Source organism: Plecotus auritus (genome assembly GCF_963455305.1).
Source record: "Plecotus auritus genome assembly, chromosome: 2".
Taxonomy (NCBI): domain Eukaryota; kingdom Metazoa; phylum Chordata; class Mammalia; order Chiroptera; family Vespertilionidae; genus Plecotus; species Plecotus auritus.
The window spans coordinates 14,824,018-14,842,381 of NC_137771.1; the positions used below are offsets into that span (position 1 = coordinate 14,824,018).

At 53.5% G+C, this 18,364-nt stretch overlaps 3 protein-coding genes across 4 annotated transcripts; 2 read left to right on the forward strand and 1 right to left on the reverse strand.

Moving 5' to 3' along the window:
• Positions 1-545: 545 nt before the first annotated feature.
• PITHD1 (PITH domain containing 1) lies at positions 546-6,681 on the forward strand. The gene is made up of 6 exons (XM_080655690.1): positions 546-1,118; positions 1,726-1,769; positions 2,129-2,206; positions 4,125-4,229; positions 5,012-5,120; positions 5,711-6,681. Exons 1-6 carry the CDS (start codon positions 798-800, stop codon positions 5,810-5,812), a joined length of 759 nt encoding a protein of 252 aa, XP_080511816.1. The 5' UTR covers positions 546-797; the 3' UTR covers positions 5,813-6,681.
• A 2,478-nt stretch (positions 6,682-9,159) lies between these two features.
• On the forward strand, positions 9,160-13,546 carry LYPLA2 (lysophospholipase 2). Its single transcript, XM_080655692.1, has 10 exons — positions 9,160-9,303; positions 10,675-10,777; positions 11,034-11,065; positions 11,193-11,258; positions 11,736-11,783; positions 11,874-11,944; positions 12,087-12,160; positions 12,236-12,337; positions 12,439-12,612; positions 12,695-13,546. Exons 2-10 carry the CDS (start codon positions 10,700-10,702, stop codon positions 12,743-12,745), a joined length of 696 nt encoding a protein of 231 aa, XP_080511818.1. The 5' UTR covers positions 9,160-9,303; positions 10,675-10,699; the 3' UTR covers positions 12,746-13,546.
• A 40-nt stretch (positions 13,547-13,586) lies between these two features.
• GALE (UDP-galactose-4-epimerase) lies at positions 13,587-18,195 on the reverse strand. Of its 2 annotated transcripts, none has more exons than XM_080655371.1 (11): positions 17,712-18,195; positions 16,276-16,401; positions 16,026-16,141; positions 15,815-15,928; positions 15,391-15,567; positions 15,002-15,115; positions 14,842-14,908; positions 14,656-14,741; positions 14,468-14,545; positions 14,126-14,240; positions 13,587-13,980 (listed from the first exon to the last, which is right to left on the reverse strand). In XM_080655371.1, the coding sequence occupies exons 2-11, from the start codon at positions 16,394-16,396 to the stop codon at positions 13,922-13,924; spliced, it is 1,047 nt and encodes a 348-aa protein (XP_080511497.1). In that variant the 5' UTR covers positions 16,397-16,401; positions 17,712-18,195; the 3' UTR covers positions 13,587-13,921. The 2 variants fall into 2 exon arrangements, with proteins under 2 accessions (XP_080511497.1, XP_080511498.1); XM_080655372.1 differs by having other exon boundaries at positions 17,408-17,733.
• Between the last annotated feature and the right edge of the window lie 169 nt (positions 18,196-18,364).

The window sequence follows — 18,364 nt, forward strand, 5'->3', positions numbered from 1 at the left end:
TGAATTATCACACGGAGGGAACTTCAAGGTCTAGCTCTAGTCCAGTCCTCGCACTGCACTGCACTGCACTGCACTGCACTGCACTGCACAGGGGGTAAAGTGAGACCCTGAACCCAAGGCCACACAGCTGGTAAGTGGCAGTACTTGGATTTGAATGAAGATTTGGCTCAGCTATTGAATTCTTACCATGTGTCAGCCACCGTGCCGAGTTCTTTGAAGTGCGTTATTTCGTTTAATACTCACTGCGATCCTATGAAACAGATATTATCATTCCCACTTTACAGATGAGGAAACCAAGTCTCAGGATGGGGAAAACGACTTGTTCAGAGTGTCACACCGTCAGGAGCAGACTCAGGCCTTGTCCTCAGGTCCGGCCATCCATCAAGCCCATGCTCTCGACCGCCGAGCCCACTGTGAAGAAAGTGGTGGTGAGATGGGAGTGTAACGTCTAAGCGCCCAAACGTGCACCTGTGAGGCGGCGATAACGTCGTCTCCCTGCTCTCCCGGGCCTTATCACTGCGCACGCTCTCCTCCGCCAGCTCCCCGACACGTTGGCGGTAAAAGAAAAGCTCAGACTTTAGCCTAAGCGGGAGGAGGACTCGAAACCCAGGACCGCCATGTACTCGGAACGCCGGCTTCACGTCTCTGCCCTTCAGTTTCACGTCGGTGAAACGGGGCTAGCAATAGCATTCGTCTCCAGGATTTAAAAAAAAAAAAGGCAACAGGAATTCCCAGGCACCTGGAAGCGCTGGTCAAACGTCAATCCTCTCCGAGCCCGCCCCCTGCTCCCTGGACGCATGCGCCGCATAGGGGCGCCTTTTACGACGCGACGGCCGCGGTGCGCTTGGCGGCCGGTGCGGAGGAACGCGGTGCGAACGGCGGCGGCGGGGCTGAGAGGACGCGCGGGCTGCGGCGTCGCCATGTCGCACGGCCACAGTCACGGCGGAGGCGGCTGCAGCTGCGCCGCGGAGCGCGAGGAACCGCCGGAGCAGCGCGGCCTGGCCTACGGCCTGTACCTGCGCATCGACCTGGAGCGGCTGCAGTGCCTCAACGAGAGCCGCGAGGGCAGCGGCCGCGGCGTCTTCAAGCCGTGGGAGGAGCGGACCGACCGCTCCAAGGTGGGCCTTCCAGGGCCTGGGGCAGCCAGGCGGGGACGCGCCCGATTGCTAAGCGCTTTCCCGTGCCCATCTTTTGCTAGCCCTTCGGGAGCCGAACAGGATCGAGTCTCCCCATTTTGCAGATAGAGAAACTGAGGCCCAGAGAGGGAAAGGGGCACAGCCAACGTTCTGTTCCAGGGCTTCGGTGGGTAGTGAGGGAGGGTGGCCATGAGGTTTTTTCCCTGCCATATGACCACTAGTTCCAGTGGCTGCTGATTATATCACCTGGAGACCAATCTAGGGAGATGAAGCTTGTTACCCATTCTAGAGCATTTCCCATTGTGGGGTCACGGAGCCATTTGAAAGTCGTGGGCCGCATAGGCTCAGATCTTTGCGCACAATTTCGGGGGCTAGTCGGCCCTGGAAGTTCATTCATGGGCTCCCCATTAAGAACCCTTTGATTGGATGGTCTGTGGCTATCAACTTTTTAATACTAAGTGCTGAAAAACCAAAGGAGGTGAACTATTTTGCATTGCACGCTGGTTGTAGAACAGGGTTAGATACCTGAAATTGTAGGCTCTCAGCAAATATTTGTTGCTTTCTCCTCCCTCCTCCCCATCCCCTCCAGTTTGTTGAAAGTGATGCAGATGAAGAGCTTCTGTTTAATATTCCGTAAGTATCTCCTTGGTGCTTGCCTCAGGCTAAATACCCAGTTGCTTTATCAGGACTCATTCATTGGTTTTGTCAAGAACCATCTGTGTCTAGAAATGGGGTAAATGACCGTGGTGGGTTTGAGGAGGAAAAGCGTCATGGATTTCTTGGTGCAGACGAAGAAGATGTATTCGTTGAAAGATAACTGAAAAGTCAAGGTGAATTTCTTAGAGCTGCAAATGCCAGAGGCAGACAGGATCTTAGAAATGACCTAGTACAAGTTGACACTTGAACTGAAGCCCAGAAAGGGGAAGGGTCTTGCCTGGCGTCAGCCAAGATTGAAACCCAGGTTGACAACCATCTCTTTTGCGTTCTGGCAGATTTACAGGCAATGTCAAGCTCAAAGGCATCATTATAATGGGAGAGGATGATGACTCACACCCCTCTGAGATGAGACTGTAAGTGTTAAGGGCTTATGCCCCCAAGAAGCTGCTAGCTCTCTCTTTTCTCTGGTATTACTTTATTCCAGAATAATATAATTCTTTCTTTTATTGGCTAAAATATCTCCTCCCCCCCCTTGAAATAATGTTAGTCTTGTTCTGCATCAGAATATACTTATCTCTTCCTGAATTAACGACTTTTAGTTAAGCATCTTTTAAGACCAACAGCTTGTCTCTTTTTCAAAGTGCTTTCGTGGCACCACTTATTCAGAGAGATCCTATTAAACGCCAATTGTTGATGACTTAGCAGTTTTCTTAATGACCCAGCTGCAGATCTCAATGATTCTACTCATGCGGTTGGCTTCAAAATTTCCCCTTGCTATTTCATACAGTTATATATAATCTTTCCATGTGTTTCGCTGACATGGAATTACTCCCTTTGAGTTTGTGTGGCCTTTTGTTAGTAAAATTATATATACCTCTTGGAACACTGGATCTGTTGCCACCAGAGCTGGCAATTCCCCCTTCCTCCCATTTTTGTTTTGTGTTTTTGTATGTGTCCCCCCCTTTTCTTTAAATATGTTTTTATTGATTTTTAGAGAGAGAGAGAAACGTCAATGTGAGAACATAACATCGAGATAGGCCACACATCCCAACAGGGGATTGAACCCTGACAGAGAATCAAACCCTGACTGGGAATCCAGCTGGCTTCCTTTCAGTTCACAGGACAACACTCAACCAACTGAGCCACACCGGCCAGGGCTAGTGCTCCCTTTTTAACAACTTGCCTAAAAGAAGAGAAAATTGCTTTTGGAGTATTCAAGAATATCAGAAGAATTTTACAAAAAATTTCTTCTGGCCCAGCAGGTGTGGGTCAGTGGTTGAGCATTGACCCATGAACCACGGGTCAGGGCACTTGCCTGGGTTGCATGCTCGATCCCCAGTAGGGGGCAGCAGGAGGCAGCCTATCGATGTTTCTCTCTCATCGATATTTATATCTGTCTCCCTTCCTCTAAAAATCAATAAAAACATTTTTTAAAGAGAAATATATTTTTAAATAAAATTGATCAATATAAAACATATTTAAGAAATTAACACTATTTTTTAATGTTAGGAACATGAATTTGAAAGAAACTTCACATATTTAATCATTTTAGGAAAACAGTATGTTTGAGTTAATGCTTATGGATTGGATTGAGAAGACTAGACATTCATGTACTGTGGTTAGGAGTGGGCTCTGGAGTAAACGGCTTGGGTTCAAATCCTGTTTGTACCACTTGCTAGTGGCATGACTTTGGTACTTTTCTCTAAACTTCAATTTCCTCATATGTTAAATGGCAGTAGTAATAGTATAAATCTCATAAGATTGTGGAGAGAATTAAATGGTATAAAACATGTAGAGCTTAGAATGAGTCATTCATCGGTGTGTGTCATGCACCGTGACCAGGAATCGAACCTGCAACCTAGGTGTGTGCCAGGTTGGTGTGTGGGACAATGCTCCAATTAACTGAATCCTGTAGTGGAATTTGGACACAAAAAATGCTTGAGCAGTGGGTTGCCTGATCTTATCTCTTAACTGTTCAATATGTTTCTGCCAAAGTATTTCCCCTCATGAGTAAGCTGTTTTATTGAATCATCCTCGACATGGTCTGGATGTGCTGAGTCGCTTACTTTCTCCATGCTTTTGCTGCATGTGACCTAGTTTGAGCTATCTCTTTGTGTATGCTTCTCATGTGATCCTAACCTACTCAAAGATGCCATTGGCATATGTTGCAATTTTCAGCTCTTGTCGGATTAAGGTATTTGTGAAAAAATGCCATTTCCAAAATATGATCTCTTTTTGGTAGAACCGAAGGCAGTTGTCAGTAGTAAGTTTTGAAAAACTTAAAAATACGGTGATGCACATTGCTTTATTTTCCTTCCTTTCCTTTCTCAGGTATAAGAACATTCCACAGATGTCCTTTGATGACACGGACAGGGAGCCAGATCAGACCTTTAGTTTGAACCGGGATCTTACAGGAGAATTAGAATATGCTACAAAGTAAGCACTGGGCCTATCTTCCATTCTCTGTGGCTTCTTTTCTTTTTGAATTTTAAGGTTTATTTATTTTTAAAATTGAACTTATTAGAGCGACATTGGTTAATAAAATTATATAGGTTTCAGGTGTTCTGTGGCTTCTGAGGCCCAGCAGGCACTCCCTCATTTACAACGAGCCTATGTGCATGACTGCTTGCTGGGCTTGCAGTTTAGTTTTGGCCCATCTCCTGCTCGCTTAGCATCAGAAACAGGTTAAAACAGTGGAGGAGATTTGATCCTTGGCTTGGTCAATTTTTGGCAGAGATTCGATGCAAGCCACAGATTTGTTAACTTGTAAGCAGTTGGCAGATCTGAATGAGCTCCTAGGATGACCTTAGGAAAGATGTTTTCAGAATTCCTCTGTGCACAGTTGGCTTATAACAGGTTAAGTTACATGTGACCACCTTATTTCTTATTTCCTAAGGGGAGGTCAACGCTGAACTCGCATTATCATCTCTGCTTGGTCATACAGCATTTCTTAATCCTGCCCTTTGAGGACAGTGGCAGTGTTGGTTCACTTTTCTATCCCTATTGCCTTAGACAGGATCTGGCAAATTCGAGGTAAATGTTCACGGAATTAATTGCTTGTCCAAAGGAGAAGAATGAGACATAAGACCCCAAGAATGTTCTGACATTTGCCTAGGTTTTACCACAAGTTAGAGCTAGGATTGTTGTTTTTAACATTGTAGTGAGATGCTAATTGAACTCTAACCTATGTCTTCTCTCCCCACTCCTTCATCCTCTAGAATATCTCGTTTTTCAAGTGTCTATCATCTCTCAATTCATATTTCAAAAAACTTTGGGGCAGATACCACAAAGGTCTTGTATATTGGCCTGAGAGGAGAATGGACTGAGGTAAGATGGGACAGGAAACGTTACCCTCTCCAGTATGTGTATATACGTATATATATCTTCATGATGTGGTAGAGCTTTAAGAAAAGGAAAAAGAGCAAATTGAGACTTTGATTGCTCTCAGTCTGTTTATAGTTTTTGTTGGTTTCATCACTTAAACTGCCTTTGTCATTTGAGAGGCTATATAGATAGGTATTTTTAAGAGGGTTGAAATAATACAGTTGATATCAGTTCAGTTTTTCAGTTTAAAATTGTTTCAATATTATTTTTGTTCAACATTTTTAGTATATTATGTGCTGAAGCAAGCATTCATTCAACATTTCTGAGAGTCTTTCTTGTTCCAGGCAGCAGAGATAAGATGATAAAATAGAGAAGGTCCTTTTCTCAGGGTGCCTCCAATATAGTGGGGGAATGAATCTTCTTAGTTATGGGGTGAATTATTGATAGTGATCTTTGCAACCTTCTCAAGATAAAAAGTATCAGAACGGGGAAGAGATTAGATGATGACTTCTAGAAATGGACCTAAATAAGGACTACTGCACTGTGTGATCTGGAAAGTAGCCAGCTGACCTAGCATCTCAATTTTCTTGCAGTTTCGCCGACATGAGGTAACCATCTGCAATTATGAAGCATCGGCCAACCCAGCAGACCACAAGGTCCATCAGGTTACCCCACAGACACACTTCATTTCCTAGGGGCTGGCCAAGGCTCCCACAGAGGCTCTGTGTCAGTGAAGATGTATGACAGCCTATTGGGAAGGACAGAGAGATGGGGCTCCGGAGAGATGACTGCCACAGCCTCTGCCAAGCTTTGTCTTTGGGGCTTACTGCAGAAACCTGGCCTGTGGAAGACACCACACCACCGGGAGGGTTGTGTGGGTGCCAGGGGACAATCATGGTTCTCTAGGGCCCTGTAGAAATTGGGTCTTGGTTTGGTCAGTATCTGGCAGTCATGGATAATGCCTGCCTTTCCAGTCAGTGTGGCCATGGGATTTCAAGTGTCTTACTTTGTGGCAGGATTTTTGTGTGACTTTTTTTTTTTTAATGGCAACTATTCCTAGGTTGCAGTAAACTTTCTGAAGCCTCAGCATTGTGTTCGTATTAGCCATCAGGAAGGTCTCCAACTAGAAATACTTGTCCCTGCTTGCTCCTTCTCCCTGTCATCATTTAGCATTCTTGTCAAGTTGCTCAGCTTGGAGTTGTCTGTCACGCACTAGTGTGCCATGGTTATAGCTGGAAGAGCAGGACTCTCCTGATGATGCTTAATTAATAGCTTGAGGAGATGGTCTTCTTCCCTGCTGCCTAGGTCAGCAATCTGGGGAGAGCATGGGCATCTCATTTCTATGTTCGTGGGTGTCTGGCCCAGGTAAGGTTGGGCCTTAGGTAAGATTCCGCTCGGGACATCCTCAATGTTTATTAGCTTCTAGCTAGTGTTGTAAGGCAAGTGCCAGAATTTGGAGATCTCAGTTCTTGTCATGGCTTTTTATTCACTGTGACTAATAAGCTTCCTAATAAATCCTTGCCAAACTTCTTGTTTGTGTATTCTTTTGAGTTTTTTTTTTTTTTAATATATTTCTTTATTGATTTCAGAGAGGAAGGTAGAGGGAGAGAGAGAAACATCAATGATGAGAGAGAATCATTGATCGGCTGCCTCCTGCACGCCCCCTATTGGGGATCGAGCCCACAACCCGGGTATGTGCCCTTGGCCGGAATCGAACCTGGGACCTTTCAGTCCGCAGGCCAACGCTCTATCCACTGAGCCAAAGTGGCTAGGGCTTGAGTTCTTGGTAATACTGATGAAACTTTTACTTTACTGGGAACTGTATATAACTTTGAAGTTCGTTGTTTTGGACCAAGTAGATAAAAATGCTACAGTTATATCAAGACTAGATTAGTTTTTCCAGGAAAGGTCGAGCTTAATTTTGTACAGTAGACTAAAAACACTCCTGTACCCACCGACCCACTCAACATTTTGTAAAGAGGAAGATGAGGTTAACCTATATTCCATTTCTCATGAGAGAAAATTGTGTAAACAGCCTCTGGAGTTCAGAAGAAATGAGGGCGAGGAAAGTAAGTGAGCAGCACCTATAGTTCCAAGGTGGACCCAAGACTTTGGACTTAAATTTTGAAACTCAGGAGAGAATTGCAATTGGAGAGAATTGAAGTTATCTACAAAGAGGATTTCAAATGGTCAGTATTCTCTCACTTGCAGAATATAGAAACAATTGCTCATGGGAATTAGTATTGAATCTGATCCATTCCTCTAGGGCAGGGTTAGAGAACCTTTTTTCTGCCAAGGGCTATTTGTTTTTGTTTTGTTTTTTTGCCAAGGGCTATTTGGATATTGCCATCATTCATGGGCCATACAAAGTTATCAACTTAAAAATTAGCCTGCTATATTTGGTCAAACAATTAACTCGCCCCTAATGCCTTGGCAGGACCAGATTAAATGATTTCTCAGGCCTTATATGGCCCGCAGGCCAGACATTCCCCACCCCCGCTCTAGGGCTTTGGCCCACACTATTAGGATATACCCACTGTCTACCCAGGCTATCCTATGTAAAGCCTGCCACCACTAAACTTTGTCAAGCCTCAACATTTCTAAAATACCGCCTGAAACCAACCAGAAGCAAATGCAATTATTGATGAACTAAGGGTCCTACTCCTCAGTTGTATCATTTTGTAGATAAAGGACTGCTTTACTTTGGAGTAGGGAGAAACAACATGAGAAGTCTTAGGACAGAATAGCCCTTCATTAATCCACTAATTAAAGCACAATCACAGGCAGCCTCTGGGACTTGGCCTCTGAATTTGAGATTTCACTCTGAAGAATTTGCTCGAAGTGCCACAGTGTCTCAGGTGATTAGGAGTGCAGAAGGAATTGTTCATTCTTTCATAACATCCAGTAGGGATCTGTTGAGTGGGAGTAGCTGTGTAGTCTTCATCCACTCATCCCCTTTCTGGTCCTGGGTCCTTGGCTTGCTGTGGTCCTCTGGACCTGAAGCTTTCCTGTTACAGGGAATCCTGGTATTTAGGTTGTCTCTGTGACCTGTTGAGCACTGAAGACCAAACTGCCTCTTACCCTGGGAGAAAATGCTTGGTTGAGCTTCCAAGTTGACTGTTTTTTTTCAGTTCAAAGAAAAAAACAGTGTAGGTTTTGCTGAAAGAAGGAGTCCTAAGCTGCTGAGGGATGAGCACCAGTCATTTCTTGTTTACAGGTGGCCACATGTTCTCTCAGGGACATCCTTCAACTCAGTCTGCGTCCCCTTCCAGCTTTTCCGTGGACCCTGATCCCCATTTCCACTTCACCAGTGTGGCAAAGAGCAAAGGGTGACTCATTGGTACCCAAAGGAAGCCCTTTTTGTCCTTAATAACTGGAGCTCAATGATGGTGGTATTTTGTGCACTCTGCATGGCATTGCTTGCCCAGGGCAGAGCTAAGACGACACTGCCCCGGCCTGTCCAGCTGTCCTGCTGTGACCTGTGTTATTTTCCCACGGTCGTTTTTAGAGTCATTAAGGCCTCACACTGATTTTATGTTGTATTAAGCATTTCTCATTTGAGCCTACCAGCAAAGCTGTGAAGTAGGCGGGGTGGTTATTATCACCATTTTATAGCCCAGAACCCAGTGCAGAGTATAATCCTGAGATTGCTGTTTACTTCCGCTCCCTGGGCCTCAGTTTCCTCATTTTAAAAATAAGACTGGAGAACTAGAAGATCTCTCAGGATCTTTAAGGATTCCACCCATGATCCTGGGCCAGGGCAGGAAAGCTTGTGGTGGACAGCCAAGACCATCCCGAAGGGTGGACCGTGGGCGCGGGGCTGCGGGGAAACTTCCTGCTCTGGTGCGGAACGCCTCTCCTTCCGGACAGCTTTCCTCTGGGGGGCGCCTGGGTGGCGGCAGCAAAGGGTGCCTCGGATACACAGTCTGAATTCTTCAGGTGACTGCGGGCTGAGTTACGGGGAGTGGCCCCAGGTAACCTGCAGGGCAGCTCCAGTCTGGTGAAGGCCCGCCGCCCACTTCCGGGTTCCGTACCCCTGGCCAGGCTACTTCCGGTACCGCGATGGCCGGGTTCCCGGGACGCCAACGGAAGTTCCGGCGGGGGCGGTGGAGGGGGAAGAGTGTGTGTCTGTGCCGGAGAAAGAGGAGAACCGCCCGAGAGGTCTCCTAACCCCCAGGGAGTGAAGGTACCCGGTCCCGGACCAGCGGGCGGAGGAAGGGCGCTGGGGCGGGGGGGAGGGAGTCGAACCACACGGGGGTCCCAGTGAGTGGGGAGGAGGCGCCGCGGTTGTGAGATGGGGGTGGGGAGTAAGGTGCGGAGAGGCGCTGGCCAGGCTTGGGGACTTTGGGGATAAAGAGGCATAAGAAGTGGGATCCGAGTGTGATGAGAGGGACTTAAGGTCGGAAGTGGAAGATCCCATTGTGAGGCGGGGGCTCCCCACGGTCAACGGTAAAGCGACCCTTTGTGGGCAGGAGCGGGTCCTGGGTCAGGGTAGAAAATGTCCCTGTAGGGAGGGGGCGACCCTCGTTCAGAAAGGAAGTTCTCATTGTGGGGAGTGGGAAACCCTGCGTCGGAGTGGAAGTTTTTAGGGGAGGGAGGGAGACCCCAGGCCGGGGGTGGGGCACCATTCTGAGACGGGAGGACTCTGGGGTGAGAGGTGGAAGGGAACCCCATTTTAGGATGAAAGGTGTATTCCCTAGTGTGACGAGGTGAGGGATCCCACTGTGCAGAGGGCACTGAGTGGAGGGAGAGCTGGGCACCGCAGGGAAGGGCAGGCACTTGGGGGCAGGTAGCAGAAGCTTCTGGGGAGTTGGGGGGATGCTAAGGGTGATGAGGAACCAGCCTGACATTCTTTTGTGTGTCTGGGAGTCTCAGAGCGTGGTCAAGCTGGGGGACCCTTTTGGAGTCGGTGGCAGCAGCCCCATTCAGGGGAGTGTGGGGCACCAGTCAGAGATGGGTGGTGGGCTGGAGTCTGTGTGCCTTGGGGGACATGGGCAGCCCCCAGGGGCTCTGGAAATGGCTAAGCCAGAAACTGCTGTGAAGGCTGGGTGGGGGCTGGATGGGAGGGAGGTTGGAGAGAATATGGGGGGTCCTGGGGAGTAGGCGCTGGAAGCTTATTTCCCTGGCATCTCCCCGCTTTGTTTCCCGGTAGGGCTAGGAGTTGGGGAGGAAGGGACTCAGGGGCACTAGAGGAGGGGACGATTGGAGAGCCCTAAGAAGTCCGAGGACTGTTAGTGGGGGAAGGCTGCAGGGGAAATCCCTCCCCCCACAGCCCCCAAGCTCAGCCTGTGCCCATCTCTAGCAAGCTCAGGCTGTGTGGTGGCCAAAACCAGGGGCACTAGAGGGGGCACCTCTGCTTCTCATCCCTAGAATGGAGGCAAACTTCCTACCTGCTCTAGCCCCGGACTTCCCTGCCTTTCTTTGTGCTCAGGACAGAACTTTGGGTGCTGTGTGGGGCCGAAGGCCTGAGTGGGCCCTGGGTTTGAGGCTCTGCCCTGTGTCAGGAGTCTGTCCACTGCCTGAGCTTGCTCTTGACCGCTCCCCTGAATTTGCACAGGCCCCAGCCTGGAGCCCTGCAGTGTATGTGTGGTAACACCATGTCTGTGCCCCTGCTCACCGATGCTGCCACTGTGTCTGGAGCTGAGCGGGAAACGGCTGCGGTAAGGGTCCTTGCGCACCCACAGCAGCTCCCAGGCCAGCTGGGGAACTGGCTGGAGGGGGCGTGGGAAAAATGGAGGTGGCAGTGATGAGAAGGGAGAAGCTTGGAGGTGGGGGGCTGGATAATAACCTGTTTGGCTGCTACCTCGGTTCCCCCAAGGGGGAGGGGGAGGAGTGGCCAGAAGTTGGACAGTAAGGAATGATAGCAAGATGATGACTACCCTCTTCCCCATCTGTCCACCTCTGATCCTTTCCCAGGTTATTTTTTTACATGGACTTGGAGACACCGGGTGAGTGAGCTGGGGAGTGGGTGTGCCCAGGGGAGGTGGGGGCGGTCCAGTTGGCAGGGCCAGAGAGGCCTGTGCCTTCCCTTTCTCCGTCTCCACATCAGGGCCTTTTCTCCCCTCCCTCCTACAGGCACAGTTGGGCTGACGCCCTCTCCACCATCCGGCTCCCTCACGTCAAGTACATCTGTCCCCATGCGTGAGTGTCACCCTAGCAAGGGAGGGGCTGAGGGGGGAATCAGCTAGGGGGGTGGTCCTGTGGTCCTAGGTCTGTTCTCTCCTGCCCGCTGCATCCTGGGGCCTGGGCAGGAAGTGCCATTTTCAGCCTTTACTCCTGTGGAGCCCCCAGGAACGGAGTCCAGCCCCAGCCCTCAGCCCAAGGCCTCTTAGACCTGAGATCTCCTAGAACCAGGACCCCCTGCTCCCCTTCCCCAAGTACTCACCAGCTGAGCTGGAACCCCGGCAAGCTGAGCGCTGGGCTCTGCTTCTCCATCTCTACTGCTGATGCTTTAACCACAGCTTCCAGCCCCACGTGGTGGCAGGTTGCCTGGCAACACCTTAAACACAGGCCCTGCCTGCTGGGAGGGGCCCCGGGCTGCTCTGCCCTCTCCTGGGATCACTGCTATGGCTTCCGCATCCCTCTGGGGCATTTCGGCCCTCCTTGTGTTTTCCCCAGGCCTCGGATCCCCGTGACACTCAACATGAAGATGGTGATGCCCTCCTGGTGAGTTTGGAGACGGGCAGTGGGAGCTGAGGGAGTTGTAGGGGGCTGGCTGGGGTCTTCCTGTAGCTGCCAATGCCTCTGCTTTCCCAGGTTTGACCTGATGGGGCTGAGTCCAGATGCCCCTGAGGACGAGGCTGGCATCAAGAAGGCAGCAGAGAACAGTAAGGCCCAGCCCCTCAGCATGCTCACTCTCCCCCACCCACCCCACCCCTCCAGGAAAGCGTTGGGCAGTGCCTCTTTCTGGTTCTTTTCCTGGGGGCCCCTTCAGCAGCTTTCCTCACCCAGTCATGCCCCCTCCCCCAGTAAAGGCCTTGATTGAGCACGAGATGAAGAATGGGATCCCTGCCAATCGGATTGTCCTGGGAGGCTTTTCACAGGTGAGGGGAGAGGGAGGGTGGTGGGTAGTGGGTAGGTGAGTTGTGCCCTCATGACTTACTCTCTCCTTCCTTCAGGGTGGGGCCCTGTCCCTCTACACGGCCCTCACCTGCCCTCACCCTCTGGCTGGCATTGTGGCGTTGAGCTGTTGGCTGCCTCTGCACCGGGCCTTCCCCCAGGTGAGTGTCTCCATGACCCCTCTGCTGCCCTTTGCGTCTCCTGGTGGCATGGGAATTGTGCTGAAGCACTGGTTTTGCCCCGAGTCCTGTCTGGCCCACAGGCAGCCAATGGCAATGCCAAGGACCTGGCCATCCTTCAGTGCCATGGGGAGCTGGACCCCATGGTTCCCGTACGGTTTGGGGCCCTGACGGCCGAGAAGCTCCGGTCCGTTGTCACACCTGCCAGGGTCCAGTTCAAGACTTACCCAGGTGTCATGCACGGCTCCTGTCCTCAGGTCAGTGGTAACGGGCCGCTTCCTGCTCCTACCCCTCCTCCCTTCTTCCATCCGGAGCCTCTGACAGTCCCTCTCCCCCCAGGAGATGGCGGCTGTGAAGGAGTTCCTGGAGAAGCTGTTGCCTCCTGTCTAACCAGAGTGGCTGGCCCCCAGCGCAGCCCCCAGCTCACAGGGGACCCAGCACGTGTGGCACCATCTTGGATCTGAGCCGGTCGAGCCCCGTTCCCCACCCTCCCTGACCCATCCTCTTCCCACGGGCCTCTGAGGCAGGCGGGCCCCGGGCTAGCCAGGCCTTCCTTCCTGGCGTTAGCCACCTGGCTTCTGCAGCAGGGGTTGGGCTGCTTTCTCCCATTTTCCTGGAGCTGGGCCCCCTGGCAGTATTGGAGGGGCTGTAGGCAGCGGGAGAAGGGGCCCAGCCGCTGACCCACTCACTCAGGACCTCACTCACTAGCCCCGCTTTGGGCCCCCTCCTGTGACCTCAGGGTTTGGCCCAAGGGGCCCTCCCAGGCCCCATCTACCCCCTCCCAACTGATTTTGCCCAGATAATCGTGCGTCTCTCCTGCCTCCACTCCAGCTGCTTCTCAATCATGAATGTGTCCATGACCCCAAGCCCCTTGCTGCTGTGGGCTACTGGCCCAGGCAGAAATGGTGGTGAGGGGCAGAGTCCTTGGAGGGGGCCTTTCTTCAGCCCTTTCTGATTTGGGGGCTGGGCCCTGCCTCCCCATTACCTTCCTCCCCCACAGGCCTGGAGCCTGCAGGGCTGGACTGAGGCTCACGGTCTCCCCCAGCTGTGTCACCCCATGTTGTCCCCACTCTAGGGCCAGGGGAGGTAGGGAGAAGTTGTGTCTCGTCTTCTGTCTCCATGTGGTTTCAGGTGTTTTTCTTGTTGTGTCCTGGATTCCGATAAAATTAAAGAAATTGCTTCAACTCTCAGGCCTGTCTGATTCTATTCAAGTGACAGGAAGAGACCGTGTGTGAGAAAATGCTCCAGTGTAAGAAAACTTTATTTTAAATACTTTGGAGAGTGCCTTCACAGCAGTATAAATTAGTGCCTGGGAGTAGGGTGTTAGTCTCAGGACCCTGCCTCCCCCACTCGCTTTTGGTGATCCTGATGGGTTCCCAGCCCCTGGGGAAGAGAAGAGTTAGAGACCACTGACTCCTGATCACTGGAGCCCTTGGCCTCATGCCTGTGGGCTGGGCGGGCCTGGCTGGGGTTTGAGGTAGGGCAGGCTCTGAGGCCCCTGGGGCCTGCCAGATGCTGGAGAGCAGCAGTTGTGTCTCTTCCTTTTCTGTCCGTGGTAGGAGGGCCTCAGGCCTGTGCACCAAAGCCGGAAGGATTCTGCTTCTGCCAGCGCCATAGGTCTTCACCTGTGATAGGGCGAGGTGTATGGTTAGGGTCCACACTGGAATGCAGGGCCCCCACCACCTCGGGTAGCCCAGTATAGGCATTACCCAGGCCCAGTCAGCCCCTCCTAGCCCCAAGCTCGCTCCCACGGGGCGGGCTAGCACTCACACATCCTGTCTAGCCCTAAGGCTGCTGTCCAGCCCAGCTCCTGGAGGGCCAGGCTCGGGTTGGCATAACAGGCAGCCACGTCACCTTCCCGCCGTGCCACCACCTTGTACGGGATCTGCAAGACAGGGGACAGTTGTAGCTTGGCTGAGCTAGCCCTGGCCTCACCCAGCCAGCTGCTGACCTCAAGAAATGGAGGTGCGGGGTGCAGGGCAGGATCTCTCTCGAAGGCACATAGCGCTAAAGCAGGTGAGTAGATGTGGCAGTGCCCCTCGGGTAGGCTAGTGGGAGGGGCCAGGCCTACCGCTGAGAGTCAGGTGGGACGGGGCAGGGCAGGTGGTCTACCTTCCTCCCGGAGGCCTTCTCCATGGCCTGGACCATCTGCAGCACCGAATAGCCTGTGCCCGTTCCCAGGTTGTAGATCTGCCCAGGAGAGAATAGGTATGTGGAGGGGGCGGGACTAACCACCGCTCTTGTCCCCATTGCCCAGGACTCCACCTCTCTCCCCTCCCTCATGTCTTCTTTCTCCCTACCCGGCAGCCACACTGATCCTTCAGTTTCCTCAGGGCTGCGATGTGGCCCTTGGCCAGATCCACTACGTGGATATAGTCCCGGACGCCTGCAGAGGAGTTGGGTGGGTGGGAGGGTTCAGTACAGTCTATCCCACTTCAGTCTCCCTCTTGGCTCTCACTCCTGAATCCTCCTGATCCTGGGCTCACCTGTGCCATCCTCTGTGTCATAGTCGTTGCCAAAGACATTCAGTGCCTCCCGTCGCCCAATGGCCACCTGGGGTGGAGGTCAGGTCAGCTCTTCCGTCAACACCAGCTGCACCCCTCAACTCTAGGGGTTGAGGAAATGCTCCCTCCCCTTCTCCCTTACCTGGGAGACATAGGGCATGAGGTTGTTGGGGATGCCCTGGGGATCTTCACCAATGCAGCCCGAGGCGTGGGCGCCTGTGGGGTTGAAATATCGCAGCAGCACTGCATTCCAGGTCTGCGGGACACAGGTCAGATGATGGGGAGTGAGGGTACAGGCTGTGTCCCAGCTCAATGCAGAGGCCTTTGCCTCTGATGTCCCACTGTGCCTATTCTCAGCCCCTGGAAAGGAGCAGGGGGATCGGCCCTCCCCAGGTGCTGTGATCTTGCGCAGTCACTGCCGCTTCCGGAGCTCTAGCGTCCTCCTTGGTGGGCGTTGCTTAGAATCCCATCTGTAGGCTCACAGTAGGCTCATGGGGGCAGAGCCAGGGCTGGGTCAAGGGGATCCCTCACCTTGTCTGCCTGGCACAGGTCCCGGATCATTTCCTCGATGAAGAACTTGGACTTGCCGTAGGGGTTAGTACAGCCACCCGTGGGGTGGGCCTCGTCCAGGGGCAGGTACTGGGGGTTCCCATACACGGTAGCCGAGCTGCTGAATACCAGGTTCTTCACCCCGTGCGCTCTCATAATCTGGCCGTGGGGGGGAGGGGAGGTATCAATTATTCCCAGCCCCCTTACTCCTTCACAGGTGGGTGGGGCTGAGGTATGGGCACTCCCATGTACAGATGGGGAGACTGAGACAGAGAGGTAAAGAAAGACATGTGTCCAAGAGGGTACAGGTTTGGGCCCTGCCTGACTCTACCCCCCTTACCCACTGTTTGGCACTGCCCACCAGGCTAGGGGCCCTCCCAGTGTCTGTCCTTGCCCCGTGTCTCACCTCCAAAAGTTGGATGGTTCCTGTCAAGTTAACTCTGTAATAATCCAGAGGCTTCTGCACGGACTCACCCACGGCCTTGAGCCCCGCAAAGTGGATGACCGCCGTAAAGCTGTGCTGCAGGGACAAGCAGGGTCAGAGCTTGCTTTAAAAGGCCCGGCCCTCGGCAGTGCCCCCTGCCTAACTTCCAAGCCCCCCCCCCCCCCACACACACCTTTTTGAAGAGACGCTCCAGGGCTGCCTGGTCCAAGATGTCCATCTCCTCAAACTCCAAAGAGCGGCCTGTCAGCTCCTGAACCCGCCGCAGGCTCTCAGGCATGGACCCGCCTCCTGGTTGGGCACACAGAGGCCATCAAAATCAGAGATGGCATCCTGGAGACTAGCCAGACACACACCCCTTGGAGGTGGTACCCAGGGTTTTCCTTCCGTCCCCTCCAGAAGCCCAGCCCCCATCCCACACTTACCGCGGATGGCATTATGGAAGTTGTCAATGACCACAGGTGAGTAGCCCGCCTCCAGCAGCTCCAGCACCGTGTGGCTGCCGATGTAGCCAGCCCCGCCGGTTACCAGCACCTTTTCTGCCATTGCACCTGGACCAGAACACAGAGCCTCAGAGGTGGCTGAGGCTGGGCACTCAGCGCCTTCCAACTGGAGTCTGGCCTCAGAGGGAGGCAGTAGTGTGTCCTAGTTAATAGGGTGGCTCTGGTGTCTGCCCTGGTCCAAGTCTGGGTACCATCATGTTCTGGCCTTAGGCCTTGGAGATCACTTATGTGTAATCTGGCTCCTGGGCCCTCGCTGTACACAGCCCCTGACTTACTCCCTCAGGGGTCAGCTGGGAGGAAGCAGGAAATTACCAGGTGGTTTCAGGGTGGGGTCCTCTGCCAGGCTGGCTGAGCCCAGCTCTGGGGCTGCAGCACTGCTGTCCTAGCATTGGCCCCACCCCACCCCAGGCCAGCCAGGGCCAGCTAGATCACTGCGGTTTGGAGCTAAGGATTCCGCCCAACTCTAATCCTCACTGAGCTGGCCGGTGTAGACGTGGCCTTGGCATCCACTCCACTGCAAGGTGTGCACCCCGCCCTGAACAAACTCAGCACAGAGCGGATGGAGGGAGAAGGAAGCTCCAGACACTGAGGCCTTTCATTGGGGAGGCCTGGCCCGCAGCCGCCTCCTGCCAGGCTGCCTCCAATGCCTCCTGGGCTCATCCAGCTCCAATCAACTTGGCTGAGCGACCTCGCTGTACCAGGCGCACTTTTGCATTATTTTCCTGAATTCTCCCAGCATCCTGATGAGGCAGATGTTATCACTGGCACTTTACAGACAGGGATAGTAAACTCAGGGAGATGAAGTAATTTGCCTGCGGTGACACAGCTTGTGGTAGCTGAGCTAGAATCCAGATCTCCAGGCGCCCAAGCCAGCCCCTACCCCAAGCATTTAGCCCTTTACTCCACTGCTTCCCGCTGGACGCTGCCCCGGATGCCGAAACCTCCCCCACCCCCACTCCACCGAGGTCCATGCACTGTGCGGATCCCCAGAAAGTGGTCGCGGAGGGTGCCCTGGGAGGTAGACAGAAAGGTTGGTGAAGCGGTCAACCCGTACCGGCCGGCGGGGCGACTCAGCTCAGCTATCGCATCCTTGGTTTCCCCAGTCTGCATCAGGGATGGGAGGGGCGCTGGGTCTCCGGCAGGAATTTGGGTCCCGGCTAGGAGCCGGCCGCGCCAGGAGTCCCCAGGCTGGGAATGAATGACCCCTGGCCACCCCAGCCACGGCAGCGGGAGCTGGGCGCCACGGGAGCGAGCCCTGGCGGTACAGCCTGGCCCCCGAAACTCTCCCTCGCTCCCCGCGGACCACCGGCCCCTCGCGAGTCCGCCCATCTGGCCCCACACTCCCTTCCCGAACCTGCCTTGGACCGCGCGTCCCGCGCTGCCTCCAGCGGTGCCACCTCTCACCTCGGTCCCTTTAAGGGCCCACAGCCCACCTAGCCCCACCTCCTCCACGCCCTCAGCGAACGTGTCAATCGGAAAAACAAACTACGGGGCGCCGGTAGGACAAAGGAGCTGCGGTTGAAGGCGCTTGCGCCGCGCGCTCGCCTGGAGGCCAGCAGTGGGCGGCGCAGCCCGCGCGGGAGCGGCTGGTGGAGGGGAGGTGCGGCCGGACCCGGGGCCCGGGAGACGAGCGGCGGAGGTCCGCCCCGTGGTGGGCGCCCGGGTCCCGCGCCGGGCGCGAGCGCTCGTCCCGACCCCTGGAAGCAGGCGAGGGCAGCGCGCCGGGAGATGGGGCTAGTCGGGGGCGCCTGCGGATGAACCACGGCGGGAGCCACAGGCCGGAGCGGGGCCGACGAGCCCGTCTCCTGGCTCCCCCGCAGGTGCTCCAACCCTTTTGTATCTGCCAAGCCCTTTCTTCAGTTGTGTGAAGACACAACTGCGTAGAAAAAAAGCGAGAAGGGGCGGCGCTGATCGAAGGGAATGGTGCAAGTCTAGTTCGAAAACCACTAAACTGGAGGGACCTCTGAAACTGAAGTAGGGCTTACGCGCCGAAAGCGCTCAGCCTTCACAC

Excerpts from the sequence above, each read along its gene's own strand:
- LYPLA2 (XM_080655692.1), top strand. The coding sequence starts at position 10,700 with ATGTGTGGTAACACCATGTCTGTGCCCCTGCTCACCGATGCTGCCACT. Across the intron at positions 11,066-11,192 it reads CATGGACTTGGAGACACCGG|GCACAGTTGGGCTGACGCCC; the intron begins GTGAGTGAGCTG and ends TCCCTCCTACAG. Across the intron at positions 11,259-11,735 it reads AAGTACATCTGTCCCCATGC|GCCTCGGATCCCCGTGACAC; the intron begins GTGAGTGTCACC and ends TGTTTTCCCCAG.
- PITHD1 (XM_080655690.1), top strand. The coding sequence starts at position 798 with ATGCGCCGCATAGGGGCGCCTTTTACGACGCGACGGCCGCGGTGCGCT. Across the intron at positions 1,119-1,725 it reads AGCGGACCGACCGCTCCAAG|TTTGTTGAAAGTGATGCAGA; the intron begins GTGGGCCTTCCA and ends CATCCCCTCCAG. Across the intron at positions 1,770-2,128 it reads GAGCTTCTGTTTAATATTCC|ATTTACAGGCAATGTCAAGC; the intron begins GTAAGTATCTCC and ends GCGTTCTGGCAG.
- GALE (XM_080655371.1), bottom strand. The coding sequence starts at position 16,396 with ATGGCAGAAAAGGTGCTGGTAACCGGCGGGGCTGGCTACATCGGCAGC. Across the intron at positions 14,546-14,655 it reads AGGATCAGTGTGGCTGCCGG|ATCTACAACCTGGGAACGGG; the intron begins GTAGGGAGAAAG and ends TCTCCTGGGCAG. Across the intron at positions 14,241-14,467 it reads AGAAGGCCTCCGGGAGGAAG|ATCCCGTACAAGGTGGTGGC; the intron begins GTAGACCACCTG and ends CCTGTCTTGCAG.